At 36.2% G+C, this 24,348-nt stretch overlaps 1 protein-coding gene and 1 non-coding gene across 6 annotated transcripts in view; one reads left to right on the forward strand and one right to left on the reverse strand.

The window, feature by feature from the left end:
• LOC126260800 (ATP-dependent DNA helicase DDX11) overlaps positions 1–24,348 on the reverse strand; it is a 302,773-nt gene that overhangs the window by 76,047 nt on the left and 202,378 nt on the right. For all 5 annotated transcript variants that reach the window (XM_049958156.1, XM_049958158.1, XM_049958159.1 and 2 more), the window contains 2 exons: positions 21,646–21,798; positions 4,654–4,777 (listed from right to left, as the gene is read on the reverse strand). In XM_049958156.1, coding sequence (XP_049814113.1) covers positions 4,654–4,777; positions 21,646–21,798 — 277 coding nt within the window. The remainder of the gene's footprint in view (positions 1–4,653; positions 4,778–21,645; positions 21,799–24,348) is intronic.
• Trnat-ugu (transfer RNA threonine (anticodon UGU)) lies at positions 11,940–12,014 on the forward strand. The gene has a single exon. It is a non-coding gene; the product is annotated as a tRNA-Thr (tRNA).

The following is a 24,348-nucleotide window of genomic DNA, read 5'->3' on the forward strand; positions in this document are numbered from 1 at the left end:
GCATTCAATAGCGTTCTGAGTTCTCTGCCATGAATGTTGTAGGCACTGCAAGAATTAAACATGATTGTAGCAAGTTATTTAGTAAACTTTCATTCCTTTTGTTGCAAATTGTCATGGCTGATGATGGTGGTAAGTGACAATTTCTACTTACGCAAGTGAAAGAGGTAATTTGCAAGAAAAAAGCCTTCTTCCAGTGCGAAGCACCTGTATTCGTGTACCACAACTGTCGCTTCAAACAGTCAATGCTGCAGTCCCCATTTGTGCAGACAGCCATCATTCATGAAATAGGCAGCAAGACATGCAGTACATAAAGAACTGTACTTCCAAAAATAAATTCGGAGTCATACGTTCTTGCCTTATTTTTCATTGATGTGGAAATGTGGAGTTTCAGTGCAGTAATTAAAACACAACGGAACTGTTTCAGCGTCACGATCGGCCTCATCTTAATACAGCCGTCAGGCGTAATAACATGAGACTTGGGGGTGCGCTGATGACAGAAAGCATGGGTCACATTTCAGTGGTGTCGGTGGAGTCTATCAGCAGGACGGGTTTCACTAGACACGGCCTGCACCTCAACAGGTATGGGAAGGGGAGGTTGGCAAAGCTTATAGGTGACAGCATAGGTGGGGTTGGTGGGATCACTCATGGGAAAATTCCTGCAGTAGTGTGTGTTAGAGCTGCACCTTTTTTAGATTGAAGTCAGCTGATAGGTATTCCTGCTTAAGGGAAGTCTCTCTAACAAGGGAATCACTTTTGACAAAGCTTAGGTATCCGAGTAATGAGGGAATTAGTATATTTCATCAAAATATACAAGGTATTAGGGATAAAGTTAGTGAACTGCTTATAGATGTTGACTCTGAAATTATTGGTATATCTGAACACTTCTTAAATAAGGAGATAATTCAGAGGCTTCCTTTACCAGGATACAGGTTGGCTGGCTCCTTTTCGAGGAGCTCTTTGCGGTGTGGGGGAGTAGCCATGTATGTGAAAAACGGCATCGCATTTGAGTCAATTGATGTTTCAAAGTACTGCACTGAAAAGGTGTTTGAATGTTGTGCAGGTGTGGTTAAATTTAACGGAGTTAAACTTGTAACTGTTGTTATTTATAGATCCCCAGACTCCGATTTCACAGCATTTTTGCTAAAGCTAGAGGAGGTTCTTGGTTCACTTTATAGGAAATATAAAAAGTTAGTTATATGTGGTGACTTCAATATTAATTGTATAAGTGATTGTGCAAGGAAGAGGATGCTGGTAGACCTCTTTAATTCATATAATCTTATGCAAACCGTATTCTTTCCAACGAGAGTGCAAGGGAACAGTAGAACAACCATAGACAACATTTTTGTTCATTCCTCATTACTAGAAGGGCATTCTGTTAGAAAAAAGGTGAATGGCCTTTCAGATCATGATGCGCAAATTTTAACTTTAAAAGATTTTTATGCTGCAACTCGTGTTAAATATAGTCATCAGCTGTTCAGGAAAGCTGATCCGGTTGCTGTAGAGACCTTTGTAAACCTTATAAAGGAACAAGAGTGGCAAGATGTTTATAGCGCTGAGACAGTAAACGATAAATATAATGCTTTTCTAAAGACCTTTCTCATGCTCTTTGAAAGTTGCTTTCCGTTACAACGTTTAAAACAGGGTACTAGCACAAACAGGCAGCCTGGGTGGCTGACTAAAGGGATAAGAATATCTTGTAGAACAAAGTGGCAATTATATCAAAACGTTAGAAACAGTCAAAATCTAAATGCAGCAGCCCATTACAAACAGTATTGTAAGGTGCTTAAAAATGTTATTAGGAAGGCAAAAAGTATGTGGTATGCAGATAGAATAGCTAAGTCTCAGGATAAAATTAAAACCATATGGTTGTCGTAAAGGAAGTTGCTGGTCTGCAGAGACAGGTCGAGGATATAGAATCAGTGCGTAGTGGGAATGTCCGTGTTACTGATAAGTCGCATATATGTACAGTATTTAATAATCACTTTCTGAATATAGCAGGTGAACTAAATAGAAACCTAATTCCAACAGGGAATCATATAGCGCTCTTAGAAAAAAGTGTTCCGAGACTGTTACCTGAAATGCTCCTCCATGATACTGACAAGAGGGAGATTGAGTTAATAATTAAATCACTAAAGACCAAGAACTCTCATGGATATGACGGGGTATCTAGCAGAATACTGAAGTATTGTTCTATGTATGTTAGCCCAGTACTTAGCCATATCTGTAACTTTTCCTTTAGGAGTGGTCGGTTTCCTGATCGATTAAAATACTCGGTAGTGAAGCCACTTTATAAAAAGGGAGACATTGATAATGTTGACAATTTTAGACCTATTTCTATGCCATCGGTGTTTGCTAAAGTTATCGAGAAGGTTGTATATACAAGGTTACTGGAGCATTTAAATTCACATAATTTGCTGTCAAATGTTCAGTTTGGTTTTAGAAATGGTTTAACAACTGAAAATGCTATATTCTCTTTTCTCTGTGAGGTTTTCGACGGATTAAATAAAAGGTTGCGAACGCTAGGTGTTTTCTTTGATTTAACGAAGGCTTTTGACTGTGTTGACCACAAAATATTACTGCAGAAGTTGGACCATTATGGAGTAAGGGGAGTAGCTTACAATTGGTTCGCCTCTTACTTTAAGAACAGAAAGCAGAGGGTAATTCTCCGCAATATTGAGAGTGGTAGTGATGTTCAGTCCCAATGGGGCACTGTTAAGTGGGGCGTTCCCCAAGGGTCGGTGCTGGGGCCACTGCTGTTTCTTATTTATATAAATGATATGCCTTCTAGTATTACAGGTGATTCAAAAATATTTCTGTTTGCTGATGACACCAGCTTGATAGTGAAGGATCTTGTGTGTAATATTGAAACAGTAACAAATAATTTAGTTCATGAAATAAGTTCGTGGCTTGTGGAAAATAATTTGATGCTAAATCACAGTAAGACTCAGTTTTTACAGTTTCTAACTCACAATTCAACAAGAACTGACATTTTAATCAGACAGAATGGGCATGTTATAAGCGAGACGGAACAGTTCAAGTTCCTAGGCGTACGGATAGATAGTAAGCTGTTGTGGAAAGCCCATGTTCAGGATCTTGTTCAGAAACTAAATGCTGCTTTATTTACCATTAGAACAGTATCTGAAATAAGTGACACTTCATCACGAAAAGTAGTCTACTTCGCATATTTTCATACGCTTATGTCGTATGGTATTATTTTTTGGGGTAATTCTTCTGATTCAAAAAGGGTATTTTTGGCTCAAAAACGGGCTGTTCGAGCTATATGTGGTGTAAGTTCGAGAACCTCTTGTCGACCCCTATTCAAAAATCTGGGAATTCTGACATTGCCCTCACAGTATATATTTTCTTTAATGTCGTTTGTTGTTAGCAATATTAGCCTATTCCCAAGAGTTAGCGGCTTTCACTCAGTTAATACTAGGCAGAAATCAAATCTGCATGTAGAATGCAGTTCCTTGACTCTTGTGCAGAAAGGAGTGCAGTATTCTGCTGCATCCATTTTCAATAAGCTACCACAAGAACTCAAAAATCTTAGCAGTAGCCCAAACTCTTTTAAGTCTAAACTGAAGAGTTTCCTCATGGCTCACTCCTTCTATTCTGTCGAGGAGCTCCTGGAAGAGCTAAAAAATTAAGCAAATTCCAGTGTTACATTGTTGATTGTCTTCATTTAAACTTATGACTTGTCACCTGAATATGTTTTTTTTTCTATATTTCATTTTATCTGTTTCTAATATCGTGTTATAATTTCATGTATTGACTCGTTCCATGACCATGGAGATTTCTCCTTAATTTGGTCCCACGGAACAATAAATAAATAAATAAATAAATAAAATAAATGGAGGAACTCTTGGCACAGAGCTGGACAATGTCATTGTCTGCCAACAGGATAATATGGACGCAGTATGGAGGGGCGAGGCATTGGCAATCTGCTCTGCCTGCGGTTGTCAGCTTTGCAGATCTTTTACCCAGTACTTCTCCTTGAAGTAGCTCCTCAACTGGTATCATGAGGCTGAGTTCTCCCAAAAAGGAGAAAATCCCTGGCAGTACTGGAAATTGAACCCAGGTCCTCTGCATGGCAGTCAGTCACATTTACTGCTCAGCTACAGAGGCAGACTAGATAATGTCAGTACTGGAGGCAAGTACTGACCAGCAATTCTGTCTCATAATTTAATAGTTTCTTCATATGAATTTTGCCTTTGGTACAAGAAAAGTCTTGATACAAAGCACATCTTGCTGGTGAGTGGTGACATTACTGTACTACGGCAATAGTTTCGTTGTCTGTAGCATAAATTTCATTCTAAAATAATTTGGGCAAATATAAAAACTGCTGGAGCTTCTGTTTATTTATTAAAATGTCATTTTTATAAAAATTTACCACAGTCCCAACTTTTTAAGTCATTTAACTCATTTGAATACACACCATGAATAAGTTAGGATAATAACTCTACAAAATTGCAAGCTGAATTCTTCAGGAGAAAAAAACTATATATCTATATATACTACTACAACCAACATACTATGAGAGAAAAAGGTAAAATACGAGATATAATCAGATATGTTTCACAGAAAGAAACTTATCAGAAACAAAACTCATGTCATATTGTAAAAAGAACAAATTAGTTGAAAGATCAAGCTTACCAAGCAGACGTAGAAGCTTGCTAATTACAAAAATAAGCTGTTCGAGGCGTAGCAAATTAACAGGACTGAACTGCCGTAGGAATCGCTGCCTGTATTGAGAAAGCTGACTATGGGCAAAGCTCAGCTGCAATGAAAATGTACAAAAAACACCATGAGACAAATAAACCAAAGGGCATACATTCATCATTAAGAAACAATAACAAAAGGACAAAAATGTTGCAGCTCATAGTTTACAATGAGAGAAATACTAAAATTATACAAAGCTGTTCAAATGAGAAACCAACCAAGGTAAGGATAAGATAATGAAGGATATATCAGCTAAACCCTTAAGTTACAGTTATCAGTACTGAAATAATTCACATTTGATCCTTGTATGATTTTTTCTCTCATAGTTCTTAGTTAACTGATTTTCACATCCCTTCTATTTCCTCCCAAATGTCTTTTGAACAAGAAAAGAACTCAAAGTATGATAACCAGTTTTGGAGAGCTTAATTATGTAAGTTAGGTCATCTGTTGTAATGGCTGTTTGTTCATAGTCTTTATTTATTAGATTATTCTCCACTAATAATGATATCCACTCTAAGCTCTTGTATGTTAATAATACTATTTCAAAATGCAAAAACCTTGGAATTTGAGAAGAAATAATGAAAAATATGTTAGTACCTAGTGCCAAGACAAGAACAGCTACTACTGCTGCAATAGAAATAGCATAGTTTATCTGTCGGTAGTCCATAATTTCTTTTATGAATTGTATTTTTCCTTTGTTTTTAGACAATAGGCAGACATGAGGTGTTACAAGTACGCAGAAGGATGGATGTACTGAGATGCATCCATCGCCAAAGGTGCTAGTGCATGTCTGTGAGGTGGCACTCAACTCGTAAGTGCCCAGTTCAGATTCTAGTGGAGAAAAGCATTTAAGGTTGGATATAGTTTTACCAGTATTACAGTTCTTCACTCGCCATGCTCTATTTTTATGTTTATAAGTTTCGGAGTTACTTCACCATTTTCAAGGATTAGACATTTTTGAGTGTTATATCTGTTTCACTTTCTGTCCTAGCAGTAAGTGAACAATGCCGTTTTTAAAGAGCATTGAATTCCTCAACCAGTGTGAACTTAATAAAATTCTTTAGTTAACTGGACCACAATATTATTAAATACAACAAAACCAAAGTTTCAATTGTCTTTGCAGCAGTCTTCATCAGTTTAATCAGCCTGGAGAAGACCACAGCAAAGACAGTCAAAACATCAGTTTTATAGTATTTCATAAAGATGTGACCCAATACGCAGAAGTATTTTATTCACACATTTTTGTTTTCCAAGATTAGCACCTCTGATTACATTAACTACCAAATAAAGTATTGTTAATGACTACCTTCTGCACTGTTCATTTACTGCTTACCTGGTAAACTGAAACACACATAACACACACATTCTCTCTCCCCCTCAGCCCCCCTCCCCCACCTGCTTTTTGGAGTATTTATTAAAAGTATCTGCTATGCAGAAACTGTTGTTTACAGTTCTCTTCAACAGAAATAATGTCACTTTCTATGGCTTCTTTCCTTGTCTTTCTTTTAACATTATTCCACATTGAGTTCATTTCGCTGTGCGATCTGTCAATTTCAGATGAGATGTGCAAACTGCTTGATTTTATTTTCACAACTTTTCTTCGTATGTTAAACTATTTTTTATACTATAAAAGTACATCCAGATCATTACAAGTTCTGATTATATAAGCCCTTTTGTTGTTGTGGAGAGACTTTCATACCCGCAATAATCCACAGTTTCTTTAATGACTTCCTATTATTACATTTGATTATTTTTTAAAGAAACCTACAAGGGGGTGCTGAACAGTAATGCCTCTGAATTTTTTACGTGAAAACAATTAAAGGTTTTTAATAAAACAGGCATTATTAGCATTCCACACCTTTATTCTTCATGTCTACGTATTCATTTCTCAAAATAATCACCCTGGTGACAAACACATTTCTTCCAGTGAGAGATCAGTTTGTTGATACCTTCACTGTATATCAGTTTGACTTCATTGACGGAGCCATAACGTCAACCCTGTCTGCACTGCTTCATTGCTATCAAAGTGAAGTCTTCGAAGATGTTATCTGAGTTTTGGAAACAGATCAAAAATGGAACTGCACGAAGTATGACCAATGGCAGTGAACCAAATATGCTGGATTGTTGCAGGTGTCACAGCGCTCTTGTAAGGTCTCGCACTGTTGTGCTGAAGGAGAGGTCGCCCGAGGTGTGGACAAAATCTTCGAATTCATGCTTTCAGTTTTCTAAGAATCTCACAGTACCTAGCAGAGTTTAAGGTGGTGCCTTCTGGCATGAATTCTAAATGCACCTCACCTTGAACATCCCAGAACACTGTGAGCTTTACTGCCTGCTGATGGGCAGGTCTTTAACTTCGTGGGCACCAGTGATTGTGGTGGAACTCCACCAACGCTCTCTTGTTCTTGGTCAAAATGGTAAACCTAGCTTTCATCATCATGTCACAATATAATTCAGGAACCCATCAGCCTCATGCTCAAAAAACAAAAGAAATTGTTGACAGATGTCCAATCTCATCTGTTTCATGTCAGGAGTGAGCATTTAAGACATCCAACATGCACTCAAGCTTTCTATACTACAGTTCTGCACTAATGGCCTGTACACACACTCACAATATGCCACAATTACTTGAGAGTTGTGTCTTTATCCGATGATTTTCTCTGATGAGTTCATCAACCCGATTCCTACGAGTCTCGTCAGTTGCCGTAAGCGGTCATCCAGTCCAAGCTCTGTCACACACATTGAGGTTAGCACCACCATCTCCTTCATTACAAGCACAAGCAATTGAACTTCGCACATTATTTACATCAATATAATCATCACCACACTCAGCTTATCAATATAATCATCACCACACACAGCTTATCAATATAATCATCACCACACACAGCTTCCATTTCTCTGCGGATTACAATTGGAATAATATTTTCTTTGGTTAGAAACTTGACTAAAATACACTATTTCTCAAGCACTGACATAGTTATGTTTACACACCACCTTGTTCAACTCTGAAATTCAGAGTCCTCTAGCCTGTCTCTAATGACCTTGTTGTCAATAGCACGTTAAACACTATCTCCTCCTCCTCCTCCTCCTCCTCCTCCTCAAGAGTCCGCTAGTAGCACATGGTTGCAACTTGTGTCAATGAAGCAGGAGAGTCAACTGAGTAATATGCATGACATTTAATACCTCAGCTGATTTTGAGAGCAGAATAAAAAATTCAGAGGCCCTACTTTTTCAGCATGCCGTCATACTTCCCAAAATGGATCCAAACTCAGTAAGACCGACCTTGAATTTAGAGCTAGCATTAGGTTCATTTTAAATGTCACCCTCAATCAATATTTTTAAGCTTCCTTTAAAAATTTCAGTAGTTTAGCCATTAGTCAGCCTCACACTTTTCTTAGGGTGTTTCTGAACTAAGTAATGTGACTAATTGTATATCTTGATCTGACTATCTGTTTACGAAAGGATGGACACTTCTCTCTAACTTCTGCTGGTTGTATGAATAAATTACCTATACAGGATCTACTGTGTTAGGTAATTCTAGTAGGGAAATTGATGATTGATACTAAATTATAAGCAGCTAACAGCAACTCTAGACCACTTTTCCTGCCATATCCCTTAAAGAAATTTACATTAAAAATCAACTCAAATTAATAACACCTAGCTTTTATCTGATAGCATAATAATTCATCAAATTCTTTTATGAAAAATTCCAAATTAGCCAGTGGAGAACTGTATGCTGTAACAGTCACAAGTATCACATTCTCCCAATATTAACTCATAAGCACATGCTTCTATATCCTGATCTATTTTTTATTTATATTCCTTTTATATGACTGACAACCCCTTTATCCATATTGGGACTACATCAATATGCAGCCAATTTATAACCTCTTACATTAGGATTTCTATCCCTGTGCTTATATGGTGTTCAGACAAAATAAATCAATTTCTTTCCAACTATTGATATCATGCAATCACATCAACAACTCATTTACTTTATTTTTTGTACATCTTTCCAAAATGGTAATGAAAGCTGAAGACTGTACCAACATTCACAATGTGAAATGATTAATAATGGGACCTACATACGACAATCCAAACACAGATTGCAACATATATGTTGTGCGTGTTTTTGTCATAGGTAAGCTAGCAAATATCTTCTGTGTAAAGCAAGAAATCTGCAAGCTTTCAGAAATGCTAGCTTTTATAACAGTGTCTTGACATCTTATCAAAAGAACTTTTTATGGCACATTTTTAGTGGTCTGGAAAGTTATTTCCGTTCTCTTAGCTGTAGCTGCTAAAGCCTGACTGGATCTATTCAGCAAAATATTTAAATTTAGTCACTTGATTTATTGTTCTATTTTTATCTTTGATATTTGACAGTAGTTCCACATTTTTAAGAGGTCATTTTACAGCCATTTCACTCTAGCACTTCTTCCAGTGTGTCAATTTGCTGTGTGGAGCTTCAAAAGCCTTTTTCATCAGTGCTATATCACCTGCAAATGCAAAGCATTCCATTTTCACCCTCTTCTTCTCCATCCCAATGCTCTAGAAAAGTTTGCTTCCTTAAAATCTTCAAACCAGCATGTAAATACTACTGTTTTACTGGTATTAAGAGCACTACTTTTTCCCTCACTTTTTTCTGATTAAATGATATTTTGACTTAAGTGTCAAACCTTAGTCTTCCCAATGCCCTCACCTTCTGCTTTCTGTAGTTGTACCTGATAAAGTATGTGAAGACCCTGCTAAGGGCGAGTCATACATTTTCTTCTTTTCAATTTATACATTCCAGATATCTTGTTTTATACTGTAAAGTGTAACCATACATTACTTTTATTTTGTTACAACATGAATTTCCTATTAACATGTTTATTTTCATTATTTATTTTTTGGTATCTTAAACTTTAATAATATGATTGATGCCCCACAGCTGATTCCTACACTGCATTATGCATCTTAAAGAGACCATTCAACTGCCCACAACTGATATGGCACCAGGGCATCAAAGCACAGACATTTTATTGTCTCTGTGTAATTTTTATTTTGCAAATGCATTCTTATGCACATTATCTTTCTAAATTGGGCATGGCTAGGTAATGCCCAATAATAGTAACTGAAAACTGGTTATATTTTCTGTATCTATATGCAGAAAATAAAGCTATTTCAAACCATCTATGATAAATTAGTTCTTTTGGATACAATTCACTATGTAATAGCACCTACTAGGTAGTTTCACGTTTTCATATCTAGGAGAGTTGACTGAAAAGTAATGCCTCCACCTTCGTAACTCATCAACAGTTGGCAGTATTGGTGTGCAGCAGGTACTGGCTTGTTCCATAGTCTCTTCGCTACAGCTCCAGTTGGCAGGAAGCCTTAGCATTGAACAGTTGTGTTGTTACAGTGTGAAGTATGGAACTATGCGCAGACAGTCAGTCAATGCAATTTAAGCAATGTGTAGTCATTGAATTCTTGACAGCAGAAGGTGTCACCCCAAATGAGATTCATCAGAGAATGAAAGCAGTTTATGGAGATTGTGTTGATGTGAGTACTGCGCGTCGTTGGGCAAGTAATTGTAAAGATGTTGAGGCGGGAACATCTGACCTGCGTGACAAATAAAGAGTTGGATGTCCTGTGACAGTGACCACTGAGCTTAGTCAAGCAGACAACAATTGCTGCTCAATTGCATTTGCATTCTGGCTCATTCTATGTCAAATCAACACATTTTAAATAAAAATTTGACCTCACCCTCTTAGATTTTGCTGAAAGTTGGCATACTTATAGTGGGTGCTGAAACTAAGAAAAATTCTAAATTTCAATTTTTTTATCTCAAACCATTCTTGAAATATGACTATGTAAACTTTTCAAAAACCAGCCAAAAATGTGTGAATGGACTTTTTTTAAATTGCCCTAGGAGCTGCTCTAATTGAGCTAGAGCTGGGAAAGGTGTCATTTCGCAGCATTTTGCATGCTCTTTCCAGGGATATACAACAAAACATAGCTTCTAATTAATCACCTTTTTCAAAATACTAATTAATATTTGATTTATTTTTTTTTACAAAAAGTACATAATTGAAAATTTTCAAAATATTTCCACAACTACTTCATACTATTGTAAATCACATGGCAAAATATAAATGTGGGATGATGATGGGTTCATTGTTAAAAAAAATTATTCCAGACTCTAGTTTTTCACTAACAGCCATAGTTTCAAACTGACCTTTAACAAACAGAAATTTCATTAAAATATACTGAAAAGTAAGTAAATAAGGTATTCGAAATATCAAAACATGACTTTATTAAAACAAAACTAATCAGCATTTTTATAATTGATTGCCTATTTTAATTTCATACAACTTAACTAACAGTATATTTACTGATAAAACAAAAAAGTTTAAGCATTTAACTACAAACTGAAAAAAAGTATGAAAAAGCAAAAGTATTAACATACTAGTTCTGGTCCATGAGGTTTGGAATGAAACTATTAAAAAAATTAAATAAATAATGCTTGTTTTTGAGTAACAGGTATCTATACACAGCTAAATTTAATGCAATAGGTTCTAATAGTAATTTTGAAACAACTTTTTATATAATATACATTAACACTAACTTGAGACAAAAATTAAGTTTTGAGTTGAAAGCAGTTTCCCAATAAATTGTCTTGGAATTTCGCAGATTACATTTTAATAAATCCGACTGGGTTTGGTTTACATCACTTTCATTAAGAATATATGTTCTCCCTGTCGGAGTAAATGGATTTACTTTTGTGAGAACATCCACAACTGACACCCACAGGACATCTGCATGTGCAGAATAGGAGAATGACTTAGCTGGTCCACATGGACAAAGAAAAGTTAAAAATGAAATGATAATTAAACGGACACCCTAGCTGCAAACAGGCATTGATGTACTTCATTGGGGACATGTTGAAAATGTGTGCCCCGACCGGGACTGACACCCACAGTAACCGTTCTTTCAGGAACAGATACTACCGTCATATATAGTTACAATATGGCTTCCCGGCCATTGACCTTCTGGTGCGAACGCACACGCTATGCCCAAACTCGTACGGGACTTGGTAGATTAATCTGCCACGAGTAATGAGTATGATGGGCAAACATCTATTAGGCACACTACGAATGTAGTGGTGTGGACATGTTGGGAATGTGGATCTCACGGGGAGCGTGCAAGGGATAAGTCCCTGCAGTCGCACTATCCTCTGTGCCCACGGTGGCTCAGATGGATAGAGCGTCTGCCATGTAAGCAGGAGATCCCGGGTTCGAGTCCCGGTCGGGGCACACATTTTCAACATGTCCCCAATGAAGTACATCAACGCCTATTTGCAGCTAGGGTGTCCGTTTAATTATCATTTCATTTCTAGCAAAGCTGCATGGTCATCCACGGTAACCGTTCTTTCGGGAACAGATACTACCGTCATATATAGTTAAAATATGGCTTCCCGGCCATTGACCTTGTGCGAACGCACACGCTATGCCCGAACTTGTACGGGACTTGGTAGATTAATCTGCCACGAGTAATGAGTATGATGGGAAAACATCTATTAGGCGCACTACGAATGTAGTGGTGTGGACATGTTGGGAATGTGGATCTCATGGGGAGCGTGCAAGGGATAAGTCCCTGCAGTCGCACTATCCTCTGTGCCCGCGGTGGCTCAGATGGATAGAGCGTCTGCCATGTAAGCAGGAGATCCCGGGCTCGAGTCCCAGTTGGGGCACACATTTTCAACACGTCCCCAATGAAGTACATCAACGCCTGTTTGCAGCTAGGGTGTCCATTTAATTATCATTTCATTTCTAGCAAAGCTGCATGGTCATCCATGGTAACCGTTCTTTCGGGAACAGATACTACCATCATATATAAAGAAAAGTTATTTTCACTTCATCAAGTTCTTTGTTTTTTTTTTTTTATGTACCCAAGCCACCAGTTTCTGCCATATACAGTGTGACACAGCCTGCTACATCCTGTTACTTCAGTTTGTTTGGTGACGTAGTTATTTCCCTCTCCCAGCGGTGCATATCACCTGATAATTATTTGACTATTAATTTTGATGTACTGTTGGGAATGAAATTGCTGTGTTCCTTTGATTGTCAATGCCTCTTCAAGCCGGCTTTTTAATAATATTTCTGAAGCAGCATAGTCTTCTTGAAAGGAATACGCAAAATCAACATTTGTTATATTATCTACTGCCTACTCAAATAGATCTCGTGGGGTTTCAATCTGATTTTAGTATGGCCTTTGCAAACTTGCACATGCTGCCAGTCTCATAACTGAACCCCCTACTCCATCACAAGGCCCTTTCCCATGTGCTGTGGCTGAAAATTGCCACTCAGCTTTTATCTTGAAGTCTTCCTCATGAAGGCAAAGGTTCAGGAAGATTTATTTTTGTACTGAGCAGCAGAACCGTCAGAATAATAGTATATTTTTTTTTTTTTTTGGAAGCATTTGAAATTTATTTGTTAGATAAGAAATAAGCTTCTTTTGGAAGGTGTAAACCGCAACTGTATTGTGCTCCAGGCAATTGGAAACAATGTCAAAGCTCAAATGCTCAATTTTGTCTTCCTGTTTGTAATATATAACAAAAGGATGAATGGTAATCTGTTGTCTTGTCCAGTGGTAACTCTGAGCTTCATCCTGTAGAACTGTACTATAATTTTCCTAAAAAATCACATATGATAACAAATTCAGATTCCATAAGGTCTTCTATTGTGGAGTTAAGGAATGTTCGTTGTTTTTTGGCAATGAAGTCATGCCGAATCAAAGTAGACATCTAACTACAAAATAAATCTATGAATTCTTCAAAACTTTTCTGAACAATTTCCAGATTACAGCGGTCAACTAACATCCACTATCGCAACTGAACTCGTTCAATTAAGTTTTCATCAAAAGAATCTTGTAAAATTTTACGTATGACAGTTTCTCCAGGGCAATATTCATAGTTTCCCATTTGCAATCAACTGATGATGGGTTGCAATGCATGAAGGCAAAGGTTCAGGAAGATTTATTTTTGTACTGAGCAGCAGAACCGTCAGAATAATAGTATATTTTTTTGGAAGCATTTGAAATTTATTTGTTAGATAAGAAATAAGCTTCTTTTGGAAGGTGTAAACCGCAACTGTATTGTGCTCCAGGCAATTGGAAACAATGACAAAGCTCAAATGCTCAATTTTGTCTTCCTGTTTGTAATATATAACAAAAGGATGAATGGTAATCTGTTGTCTTGTCCAGTGGTAACTCTGAGCTTCATCCTGTAGAACTGTACTATAATTTTCCTAAAAAATCACATATGATAACAAATTCAGATTCCATAAGGTCTTCTATTGTGGAGTTAAGGAATGTTCGTTGTTTTTTGGCAATGAAGTCATGCCGAATCAAAGTAGACATCTAACTACAAAATAAATCTATGAATTCTTCAAAACTTTTCTGAACAATTTCCAGATTACAGCGGTCAACTAACATCCGCTATCGCAACTGAACTCGTTCAATTAAGTTTTCCTCAAAAGAATCTTGTAAAATTTTACGTATGACAGTTTCTCCAGGGCAATATTCATAGTTTCCCATTTGCAATCAACTGATAATGGGTTGCAATGCATTTTTGCAATGCACTGCTTATAATTGTTTAAGCTGCTGTTTGTTACGGTATTTAGTTTGGCATTTTCTATCATTAATTTTATGTTTTGGTGAGTTGTGCACACACAGACAGTGTGTGTGTGCCACTCCAGTCAGCAAATACACAATGTTTCAGTCTCAACTTAGCAAATTTAGAGAAACCTATTTTTATGTTAGGAAACTTGTCTTTAAAATGTTTGTAAGCTTCTTTAAGGTTACACAAAATAAGTCTTTTTGATATTTTTGTTTTACTTACGCTTGTTTCTGTAATTGTCACACAATCTTTAATACCTGGCATTGCCCGGCTAACTTCATCATTTTCATAAAATGAATGTACAGTTTTGACAGTTACTGTTGGTAAACAGTTCCCTGGTTTTGGGTTTGGACCTTCCGTGAAACCTTTCTCTTTCAAAATTGTTTTGGACTGCCGAACAATGTAATTAGGAGCATTAAATTCCCTCATTATTTTCCTGACACTCCACTTTTCAGGTAAACTTGGAAGATTCATAAGTTTTTTTTGCTCTACTTACAGAATTATTAAAGTTTGTTTTGAGATTTTGAAGAAATAAGTTTCAGCAGCAATAAAAAGTTTACGTGTCACTGATGAGGAGATTTTTTTCACTTTTGATTTGGCAACGCCTAGATGTTACCTTTTTCTTATCAATTGGGGACTCTCCTAGTTCTTGAAGTGATGTGGTAAGTGTTTGAACAACCACTGAAGTTGCAGTGAAGTCAGGGTCTTGGTCTGGGATGAATATCTCTGATCCAGAAGAATATTCTTCAACACTTTTATCACTGATGGTCTCTGGTGTATTTTTCAATGTGGTTACATCTTTCCTACATTTAACGCAAATCCTGCCACCGCTAGGTATTTGTGGAAATAATTTGGGCATCCATGCTGAGACATTTCTCAGTTTTTTTTCTGTATCTAATAAAATGATTTGACTTCTTCAATGGATTAGAACACTGCACTCTTACAGCACTGCAATTTTACTTGGTTCCATATTGACACAAAAACCACTTATAAACTCTCCTTCAATTTATATACTTACTTGTAACTGAACTATTAAATATACTAGATACAAACTGGTCAACACAGAGGAAACAACTGATTTGCACTAAAACCAAAGTGCACAATAATGCTGTAGGCACACTAAGCCTTAGAAGGTAACAGTCTTGTATCCTCTGAACAATGGCTCCCGTCTCTGAATGATTGTACAGACATCAAGCACTGTGCTTGCTTCAACTTGTTCACAGCCTGCTGCATACATGGACAGGTACACAAGCATGCTCAGCCTTCATACAGTGGCTAAAGTCTGTGCTAATGAAATGTGCAATTTTGGACCAGAAGTATTACATCAATAGTCTATTTACAAGTTTTTCACACCTTATTTAAATCTTAGCTATAGGTCCCACACTCAACATTTCATTTTGCCAGTTAATAGACTATTAGTTTAAACTGTAAGAAACTAAAAAAATAAACAATCAATTATAGAAAATGTTGTTTGATTTTGTTTCAAGAAGGTGATATTTTGATATTTCTAGTACTTTTTTACTTACCTTTCAGTATTTTTTAATGAAATTCCTGTTTGTTAAAGGTCAGTTTGGTCAAACTACAGCTGTTAGTGAAAAACAATAGTCTGGAATAATTTTTTTTAACAATGAACCCATCATCATCCCACATTTATATTTTGCCATGTGATTTACAACAATATGAAGTAGCTATGGAAATGTTTTGAAAATTTTCAAATATGTACTTTTTGTAAAAAAAAAAAGTTAAATCAAAATATTAAATAGTATTTGGAAAAATGTTATTAATTAGAAGCTATGTTTTGTTGTACATCACTTTGGTAAGAGCACGAAAAATGCTGCAAAATGACACCTTTCCCAGGTCTCTATCTCAATTAGGGCAGCTCCAAGGGCAATTTAAAAAAAGTCCGTTCACACATTTTTGGCCAGTTTTTGGAAAGTTTACATGACCATATTTCAAGAATGGTTTAAGGTAAAAAATTGAAATTTGGTATTTTTCTTAGTTTCAGCACCCACTATAAGTATGCCAACTTTCAGCAAAATCTAAGAGGGTGAGGTCAAATTTTTATTTAAAATGTTTTGATTTGACATGGAATGACCCAGAACGCAAATGTAATTTAGAAGCGATTATTGTCTGCTGGACTAAGCTTTTTGCTGTGGCATGAGCTACCAAAAACTAATGTGTTCCAAGATCTTTCATTTACAACTTAATAATGTTTCACATATGTTAAACATTAACAGTAGCTATAAAAACAGTTAAGCATATTTCTGCATTAAAAGTTATTCATCAGGCTGTGAATTTGTGAATGTGGTGCATGTAGAAAATTGAATGAACTGCAGCTTCACTATCTGTGAGTTGACATGAATATTGTATTCTTTCAATAACTGTGTACTTGACATTAATGACTATCGTTTGCCTGAAATGTTAGCATTGTATACACACAAACTTTGAGCTATATAGCAGCAGTTGCCTACAACCAGCCTGTACCTAAAGGAAGTCAACCAAGGAATAATATTACCGCCAAGTGGATTATATACCATTCAAGAGGAGACAACAGTTGCAGTTTACCACTGATGGACCTACCACCGTCTGGCTGCCAACAAGGTCACACGTCACATCCCACGTACAGATAAGCATTGAATACAGCTCTCTCAGCAAAGATTTGGAAAGTAGTCTCAAATTGTTTTAATGCAATTGCATTTACATGCTTCTTTGAATAAACGTTGTTTTATAGTGACTGGATTCCAAATTTCATGTTGTCTTTGTCTGCCACATTATTACTTTTCTAACGTTACTGTTTGTTAATTTCTTTTCTCTCTTATTTATTTTAATTATCATTGTACATATCTTTTGGGGGATGTGCTTTGACATGTGTGTGAAGCGATTTTGCTGGGTAATTTTACGTATTTAAATGTTGCATTTTGTAAAATGTGCAAGCTGTTACATCTGCCATTAGTTTCCAGGCTCTGACCGATCAGAATCTCACATTGTTGCAAAGTATAAACACAATGGGTGTTTTAAATTTCAGAGCTGTCTAATGACTGTGGCTTATTCTGGCACTGGTCACATGCAGCAATCTCATAGTCGTGGGTGAGCTTCTTGTTTTTGTAGTTGCCTTTGGGCGATTGAACAACTGGTGTGACTATATTTTTCAAAGGTATTCATGGGATTTTTATAATTTATATCCCTTTGGGTTTTGCTTACTAAATCTGCAAATGACCTTTACAGTAACTCCAATCGTAAAACAAGTTCTTCTGGGGAGGAAAAAAAAGCCACAAAACTGTACTTCATTACATTTCCAAGTTAAATATTTAGGAATATTCACTATTTAAATCTTCAGAATGGAAGTTTCATTAGATATTGTGTCATTTTGTGGCAAGACAATTTTTTTTTTTTTTTTCCAATGCTGTTTTATTGAAATCTTACAGTCCTTGGCTTTCAATTTCGAAATTTAGTGGTGGCCCATTTATTATGATTTGTTATGAGTCTACAATATGGCAATCAAAGGGGAAGAGCATGTAGTGAGTTTCCAAGTTTGGAGAAATGAACAAGTGGAAGAAAAGGAGGTGGTAACTGTTATGGAAAATATGGATGAAGGCTTATTTCTTAAATCAGCACTGGGTCTTAAAACAGAAGTAAATGGAAAAGGTGGAACAATGAGTAAGTTTCAATTGCTGTTAATGAAAATGGAAGAAGTGGGGAAAAAGGTAGAAGCTATTAGAGAATCACAAAAAGAAGTGGGTAAGAAGATAGGAAAGCTAGATAAGACGTTTGAGCAAAAACTGAAGGAATAAAAACCAGAGTAGGTATCTGAGTCAGAAAAGAAATTTTCTGATTATTAAAATTAAAAAAAATATTAAAATTAAAATTTTGGAAAAGTTGACAATTAAGTTTCAGAGATAGTCAAAGTATTTAAATTTGGGATATCTGTAAGAGAAGGAAAATTTGAGATATTACAAATGAAAATTTAGGCTGCTTGGGGGGAATTTGGATTGGGAAGGCAGATGCACCAGATAAATATGAGCTGTTTGAGGATTTTGCTTCAGGATTTCTAGAAAAGAAAAACAAAGCAAAGTCCTTGAATATTATTAAAAAGCATCATGGTATTGTAGGAAACTGGAGTATCAAAGAGTACTATGAAAGGCTGATGAGTAAATTAACATATCTGGATGGCCCATTGAGTGAAAGGGATACTGTGGAGGTACTAATGGAGAAGTTGCCTTCTAATAAGAGATGTGTGTTAACAGAATACAATCATACAATTAAAGATTTCCTAAGTCGAGTGAGGGATGTAGACAGGTGGTAAACAAATTCTTCACTTCACAAAAAAAGAAATTCTGAATGTTGTCTTGAGACAGGGATCAGACAAACAGAATGAAATAAATAAATGTGAGAGGTGCACAAGAAAGTGGTCAAGTGAACTTTTAGGGATAATAATAGAGATCATTCCAAAAGGGAGAGGCCCCAAGTAGAAACGAACTCCCGCAACAGCAATTGCCCATTCTGAAGTAGGTCAAACTTTCGGGCTCACAAATATTACAAGCTGCCTTCATGAAAAAGAAAACAGAATTTGCAGTCATGGTAGCAGTAGTTGTAACCCTAATTTTGGTAGTGGAATGTGTGACATCAGAATCTCTTGATTGAAGATAATATGTCTGAAGTTACTTACGGAAGTATTGTGGAATCATTGGGGTCTTGTATGGAAATGTATTCTCAAATGTGTAATGGTGTCAAGTACATGAGGAGCAGCTAGGTGATGGGGAAGGGAAAAAAGGCAGGTTACAGAGAAAAAGTGATGATAGTAGTAAGGAAGATATTAGTGATAGGAGTTGAAGTAGAGACGAGGAAGAAAACAAGGGGATGTATTTCTTTAACATAATAGTTTGAAGGAGGTATATGAGGTAAAAGGAAGGAAAACTTTTTTAAATTACCCAGGAGATGAATACCAGAAATTCTGTGAATGATAAAATAGATGTAGATGTTGAGAATGAAGTTAATGTTTCTTATCGTTGTCAAAGATGAAGGTCTGGCAATGTGTGAAAATTAGCAATCATTGTATAGAAGAGAAAGGCCTTCTGAAGACACAGTGAAATTACCCAAAGTTTTTTTTAATTATGTAATGGAAAATGCTGATGAACTGGGAATGCTAGTACCTCAACTTAAAATCAAATACTTCTGAAATTTGAAATTGGGGGCATAAATCTGGTGTGTAATTTTCTTTATTTCTTAGTTCTGGGGCTAAGTGTAGGTATCATTCTAGGTCTGGATTAGTTAACAAAATACACAGCAGAGATTAATTCTGGGGACAGTTTTGTTAATATGGAGAGTGGTGAAGGGTCAAAAAAGGGTGTTAAGCTGCATGAGAGTTTTTCAGTAAAACCTTATCCTATTGTTGGCACAAAGAAACTGAAAGGGCGATGGAACGTGTAGCTACAGAAAGAAGTAAGAGAGAATACAACAGCCCTTTGATTGTTGTAAGTAAAAAAGATAGTTGTGTAAAAGTTGCCACAGATGGAAGAATGTTGGACACAATAGTGAGGCAAGAGACTCATCGTCCAGAAAGTATGGAACGACTACAAAGTGAACTATATGACAAGTCTTGATTTAAGAGTTCGTTATTGTCAAGTGCCACTTGCTTAAGAATACTGAAAATATTCAGCTTTTTAGTAATAGGAGGTGTTATCAGTATATACTCTTGTCCCATTTGGATTGAAAATTAGTAAATCTGTATTTACATGAGCATTAGACCAAGTTTTAGGACTGGAGCTGAGCCCCAAAATAGCCTTATATGCAGATGGTCTAATTACCACTGAATCTTAGGAAGAACATTGTAACCTGTTGCATGGGGTATTGCATGCTTTAAGAAAAGAGAGCACAATCATTAGGCTTAAAAGAACATGAATTCGTTAAGAATGAGAAAATTTTTGAGTTATCTTATCCATGGCTGGCATGAAAGCTAATCCTGAAAAGATAAAGGCAATAATAGAATGCTTGTATCCCAAAAACAGGAAGCAATTTAGGACTTTTTTAGGTTTGTGCAATTTATAGACACTTTATGCCTGGCCAAGTCTTGAATAACACATGTTCAATTAACTTATTAAGCCCTAAAAAAGTTTTTACTTTGACAGACTAAGGTAAAGAAGCTGTCAATGAACCTTATGAGGCTCTGAAGAAGGAGAGAATCTTACACCCTCCTGACCACAGCCAGCCATTTTGTTTAAGGATACATTTGAGTTGTATGCCATTGGCCTAGAACTGTTGCAGAACTTTGGGGATGAGGAGAAGGAAGATCATAGAACAATAGCTTTAAAAAGAAAACTGAAATTATACATCTTCAATGCCATGGTATAAATTCATTTTTATAATCATTTTCTGTTTGACTGTGTACTGTAATGCTACACATATTTCTTGTTTCTATTTCCGAGCGCGTTACTTTAACCCTCTTTTTTTTTTTCTTTTCTTTTTTTTCATTATTAACTGATTTCTTGAGTATCATTACTCTGTATGAATTTTTTTATGTAATTGTTTTACTGTTATGTTGAATTTCATATTAATCTGTGATATATTTAATAACTGCTGTTTAATGCTATGAATGCTGTATCTCAAGGTTACAAATTAGTGTATTCAAACACTAATTAGTTTTAGTCATGTGTTTCACATGCAGCAATGACATTTTATCATAAGATGTAGCAGGAAACATCTGATGATAACATGGGGGGAGGGGGGGCAGCACATGTGAAGATACTGCTTACTGTGAGTGTATTTTTTCTTCTTTTCACTTTATTCATATCTTTGCTGGTTCAGATCTCTTGTTCTATAGTGTGAAGTGGAACTGAACATTACTTCTATAATGTTACAAAAGAAATTTTCTATTATCATGTTTATATTCATCTTCTGGGTATGCAATAATTACACATACTTTTTTTGTTTCCAGTTTTTCGTTTATGATTCAGTACACAGTGATTTCCACCAATTTGTCTTATTTTGATCATTCAAAATGTGATAAAATTATTGTAATTCAACTGCAATGAACAACATGAATTTACACACACACACACACACACACACACACACACACACACACACACACACAGACAGAGAGAGAGAGAGAGAGAGAGAGAGGGCGGGGGGGGGGGGGGGGAATGTAGGGGGAGAGGGTGGAGATGGAAGGCTCTTAATATTTCAGGGAAGAAAGTCAAGCAAAAGTGAAGTCTGAACATTCTGAGCTTTAAATGTGATTTCAAATGTTATGCTGCCAAAGGCAAGATTACCTGGTGTCCCGTAACTTCACAGCTATGAATGCTGTTAACACTCTCCAATAGATTGTGTGCTTCATCAATTATCACAATGCTATCTTTCAGTCGTATTCCACTTGCTTCACGTGTTGACTTGTGCAGTAGAGTATTGTAGGGGATAAGGACAACCTGGAAACCAATATCCCATGAATACTACTTGAAACTTGTTTGAAGCAAATATTTTTTTTAAAAAGCCAACTGACAAAGACATGGTGAAGTGAGACAGCATTTTCCTTTAAAATGTGAAAGGAAAATGCAAGCAAGAAACATTAACAAAACACAAAGAGATGCAGAAAAAATTTGAAGAATCAATTATTGTACATTATAGCCACGACTGCTGACACAGAGAAGTGGAGGCACAATGATAAATTATTGCTTTATAATATATAACATTGTTAATACCACTTTCTTCATTCAAAACATTATCGCTATGACGCTTTCCAGGCAGAAGTACACAGCTGTAAGACAACACATGGGTATCATGGCAGAGTGTCACATCAGAATAAGAATCTGTGTACAATCTTAAACTATATCACCACGTTGACAAGTACCAAGATCTAGTCTCATGAAAATTCCTATAAGGTTCACTGGATCATACCTTTGTTTGTTTCATAAGTGTACAACAATGTCGGTGACTCAGGCATTATCTATCTTTAATTATTGTTAATAATTTGTCAGTATAGTAACTTTCTTACAATATATAATATTGGATATGATGTACAATGGTTTGTAAATGTTCTTAGAACTCTTTGCTAGCATCTATGGAAAACTTCTCACAGCTTGGACGAAACAGACATAGATCCATCATCCTTTACATTCCATAGAGTCGATCAAGAAGAAGAACCTTCAGGGTTGTGGAACAGACCAAGATACACATTAACGACCACAAGAAAATTATAGAAACTTAATCTGTACACTGTACATGAATAAACTATCACTATACTCCTTAATGCTGTTTGTGCCAAGTCCATTACATTGTAGATAATTCAGTGAAAATTATTTAGTGTTGTTCCCTTCAAAGGTAGTACCTACTAAACATGATCCTACTTTATCACTTAAGAGAAAAAACAGCAAAGCTATGAATTCTGATCTACTAGACAATCTCCCAGTTTACCCAGGCTTCACAGCTTGCCTAAAATCCACAACAAAGGCATTCCACTGTGACCTATTATTAATGCTATTGATTCTCCAATCAACAGATTTGCAAAATATCTAACCAAATTATTAGTTGCTGAAAAAATTGCATTAAAATCTCCCAAATGTTCACTGACATAATGAAGTAAATCAGAATTAATCCAGATGAAACTTTGGACTCTTCCTCTTCCTGTGGAAGGTAATTTAAGTTATTAGCAGACCAGCTTCCTCTCAAGACTAGTAAATCATTTTGCCATACTTTGAAGACTACCTACTTTTTGTATAATGATGAATTTTATATTACTGACAGAATAGCTATAAATTCTCCATTTCTTACATCAGAGGCTAAGTTCACTATGGAGCATTCAAATGACATTAAATTCAGCTCTATCTGTCAATCTTGCTTTTTTCGTTGTGTTTATGACACATACATGATCTGCACACAAGGGATCAAAGTTCATATGTTTGATCTCACTGTTTACCCCAAGTCAAAACATTGTGACTTATACATCCATCCACAAAGCTTTCATCATCCAGCCCAAAAGAGTACCATTTTTATAAACACTGGTACACAGAACTAACTTTGTTTCTGACAAAGACTATGTGGATTCTACCATCAAATATCTGAAGAAGGTGGTCTGGACAAACAGCTATCATGAACAATATATTAATTAACCATCTACTCAACAATATATTAATTCACCATCTCTCAGAAACGAAAATACACAGACAATCATCACAAAATGTTCAGCCTCCAAAGACATTACAATCAACCAATTTTATGACCAGCCAAGAAAATTAAAGAGATGCTTTACCCAGTAAAAGGCAGCCTTAGTCTAAATCAACCTGGAATTTACAAACTCCTTGTGAAGACAGTAGTACTTACATTGATCACTGTATACATATGATTTCAGAACACTGCACAAAGCACAGCCTCCACATTACATACTGCAATTTTGACAAATCTGCTATTGTCGAACACATTCTAAAAAACAAAAAACAATTAAATTTGACAAAATGAAAATAAATCTTATCCCCTGCATCTACCTGCAAGGATTCTGTCATGAAACCACGTGTTCATACCCTTACAGGTGGCTGGAAATGTTGAGTAACAGAGCGAAAGTACAACACACTTTACATTTTTATAACTGGAGTTTCCTCATGGCTGATGACATCAGCTGTGCACTGATCATGACCAGTACTACAATAGTGTTGCAGCAGGGTACTGAGTCAGTGCCACAGTAACCACCACTATGTGACAGCAGCACAAGATACTGTTTATACATGTTGATACAGCCACAAGGGAACACGTCATTTGATCAAGCTGCCAGGCCACTGAAACGATTTGGCCCCAGTGTGACCCAAGGTTGCATCAGTTGTTCAGGATCATGCTGCATAGCCGGTGTATACATATGGCTCCATTCACACATTTGGCTTTTGCTGGGTTGCCATTACCTGTTGTTATACTCAGCTGCTTCCACCTGTATACATCAAGCTCCAGTTTGGTGCTCCTATAATTCACCACTTTCCCTAGCGATACCATTG

The sequence above is a fragment of the Schistocerca nitens genome, chromosome 5 (genome assembly GCF_023898315.1).
Source record: "Schistocerca nitens isolate TAMUIC-IGC-003100 chromosome 5, iqSchNite1.1, whole genome shotgun sequence".
Lineage (NCBI taxonomy): Eukaryota > Metazoa > Arthropoda > Insecta > Orthoptera > Acrididae > Schistocerca > Schistocerca nitens.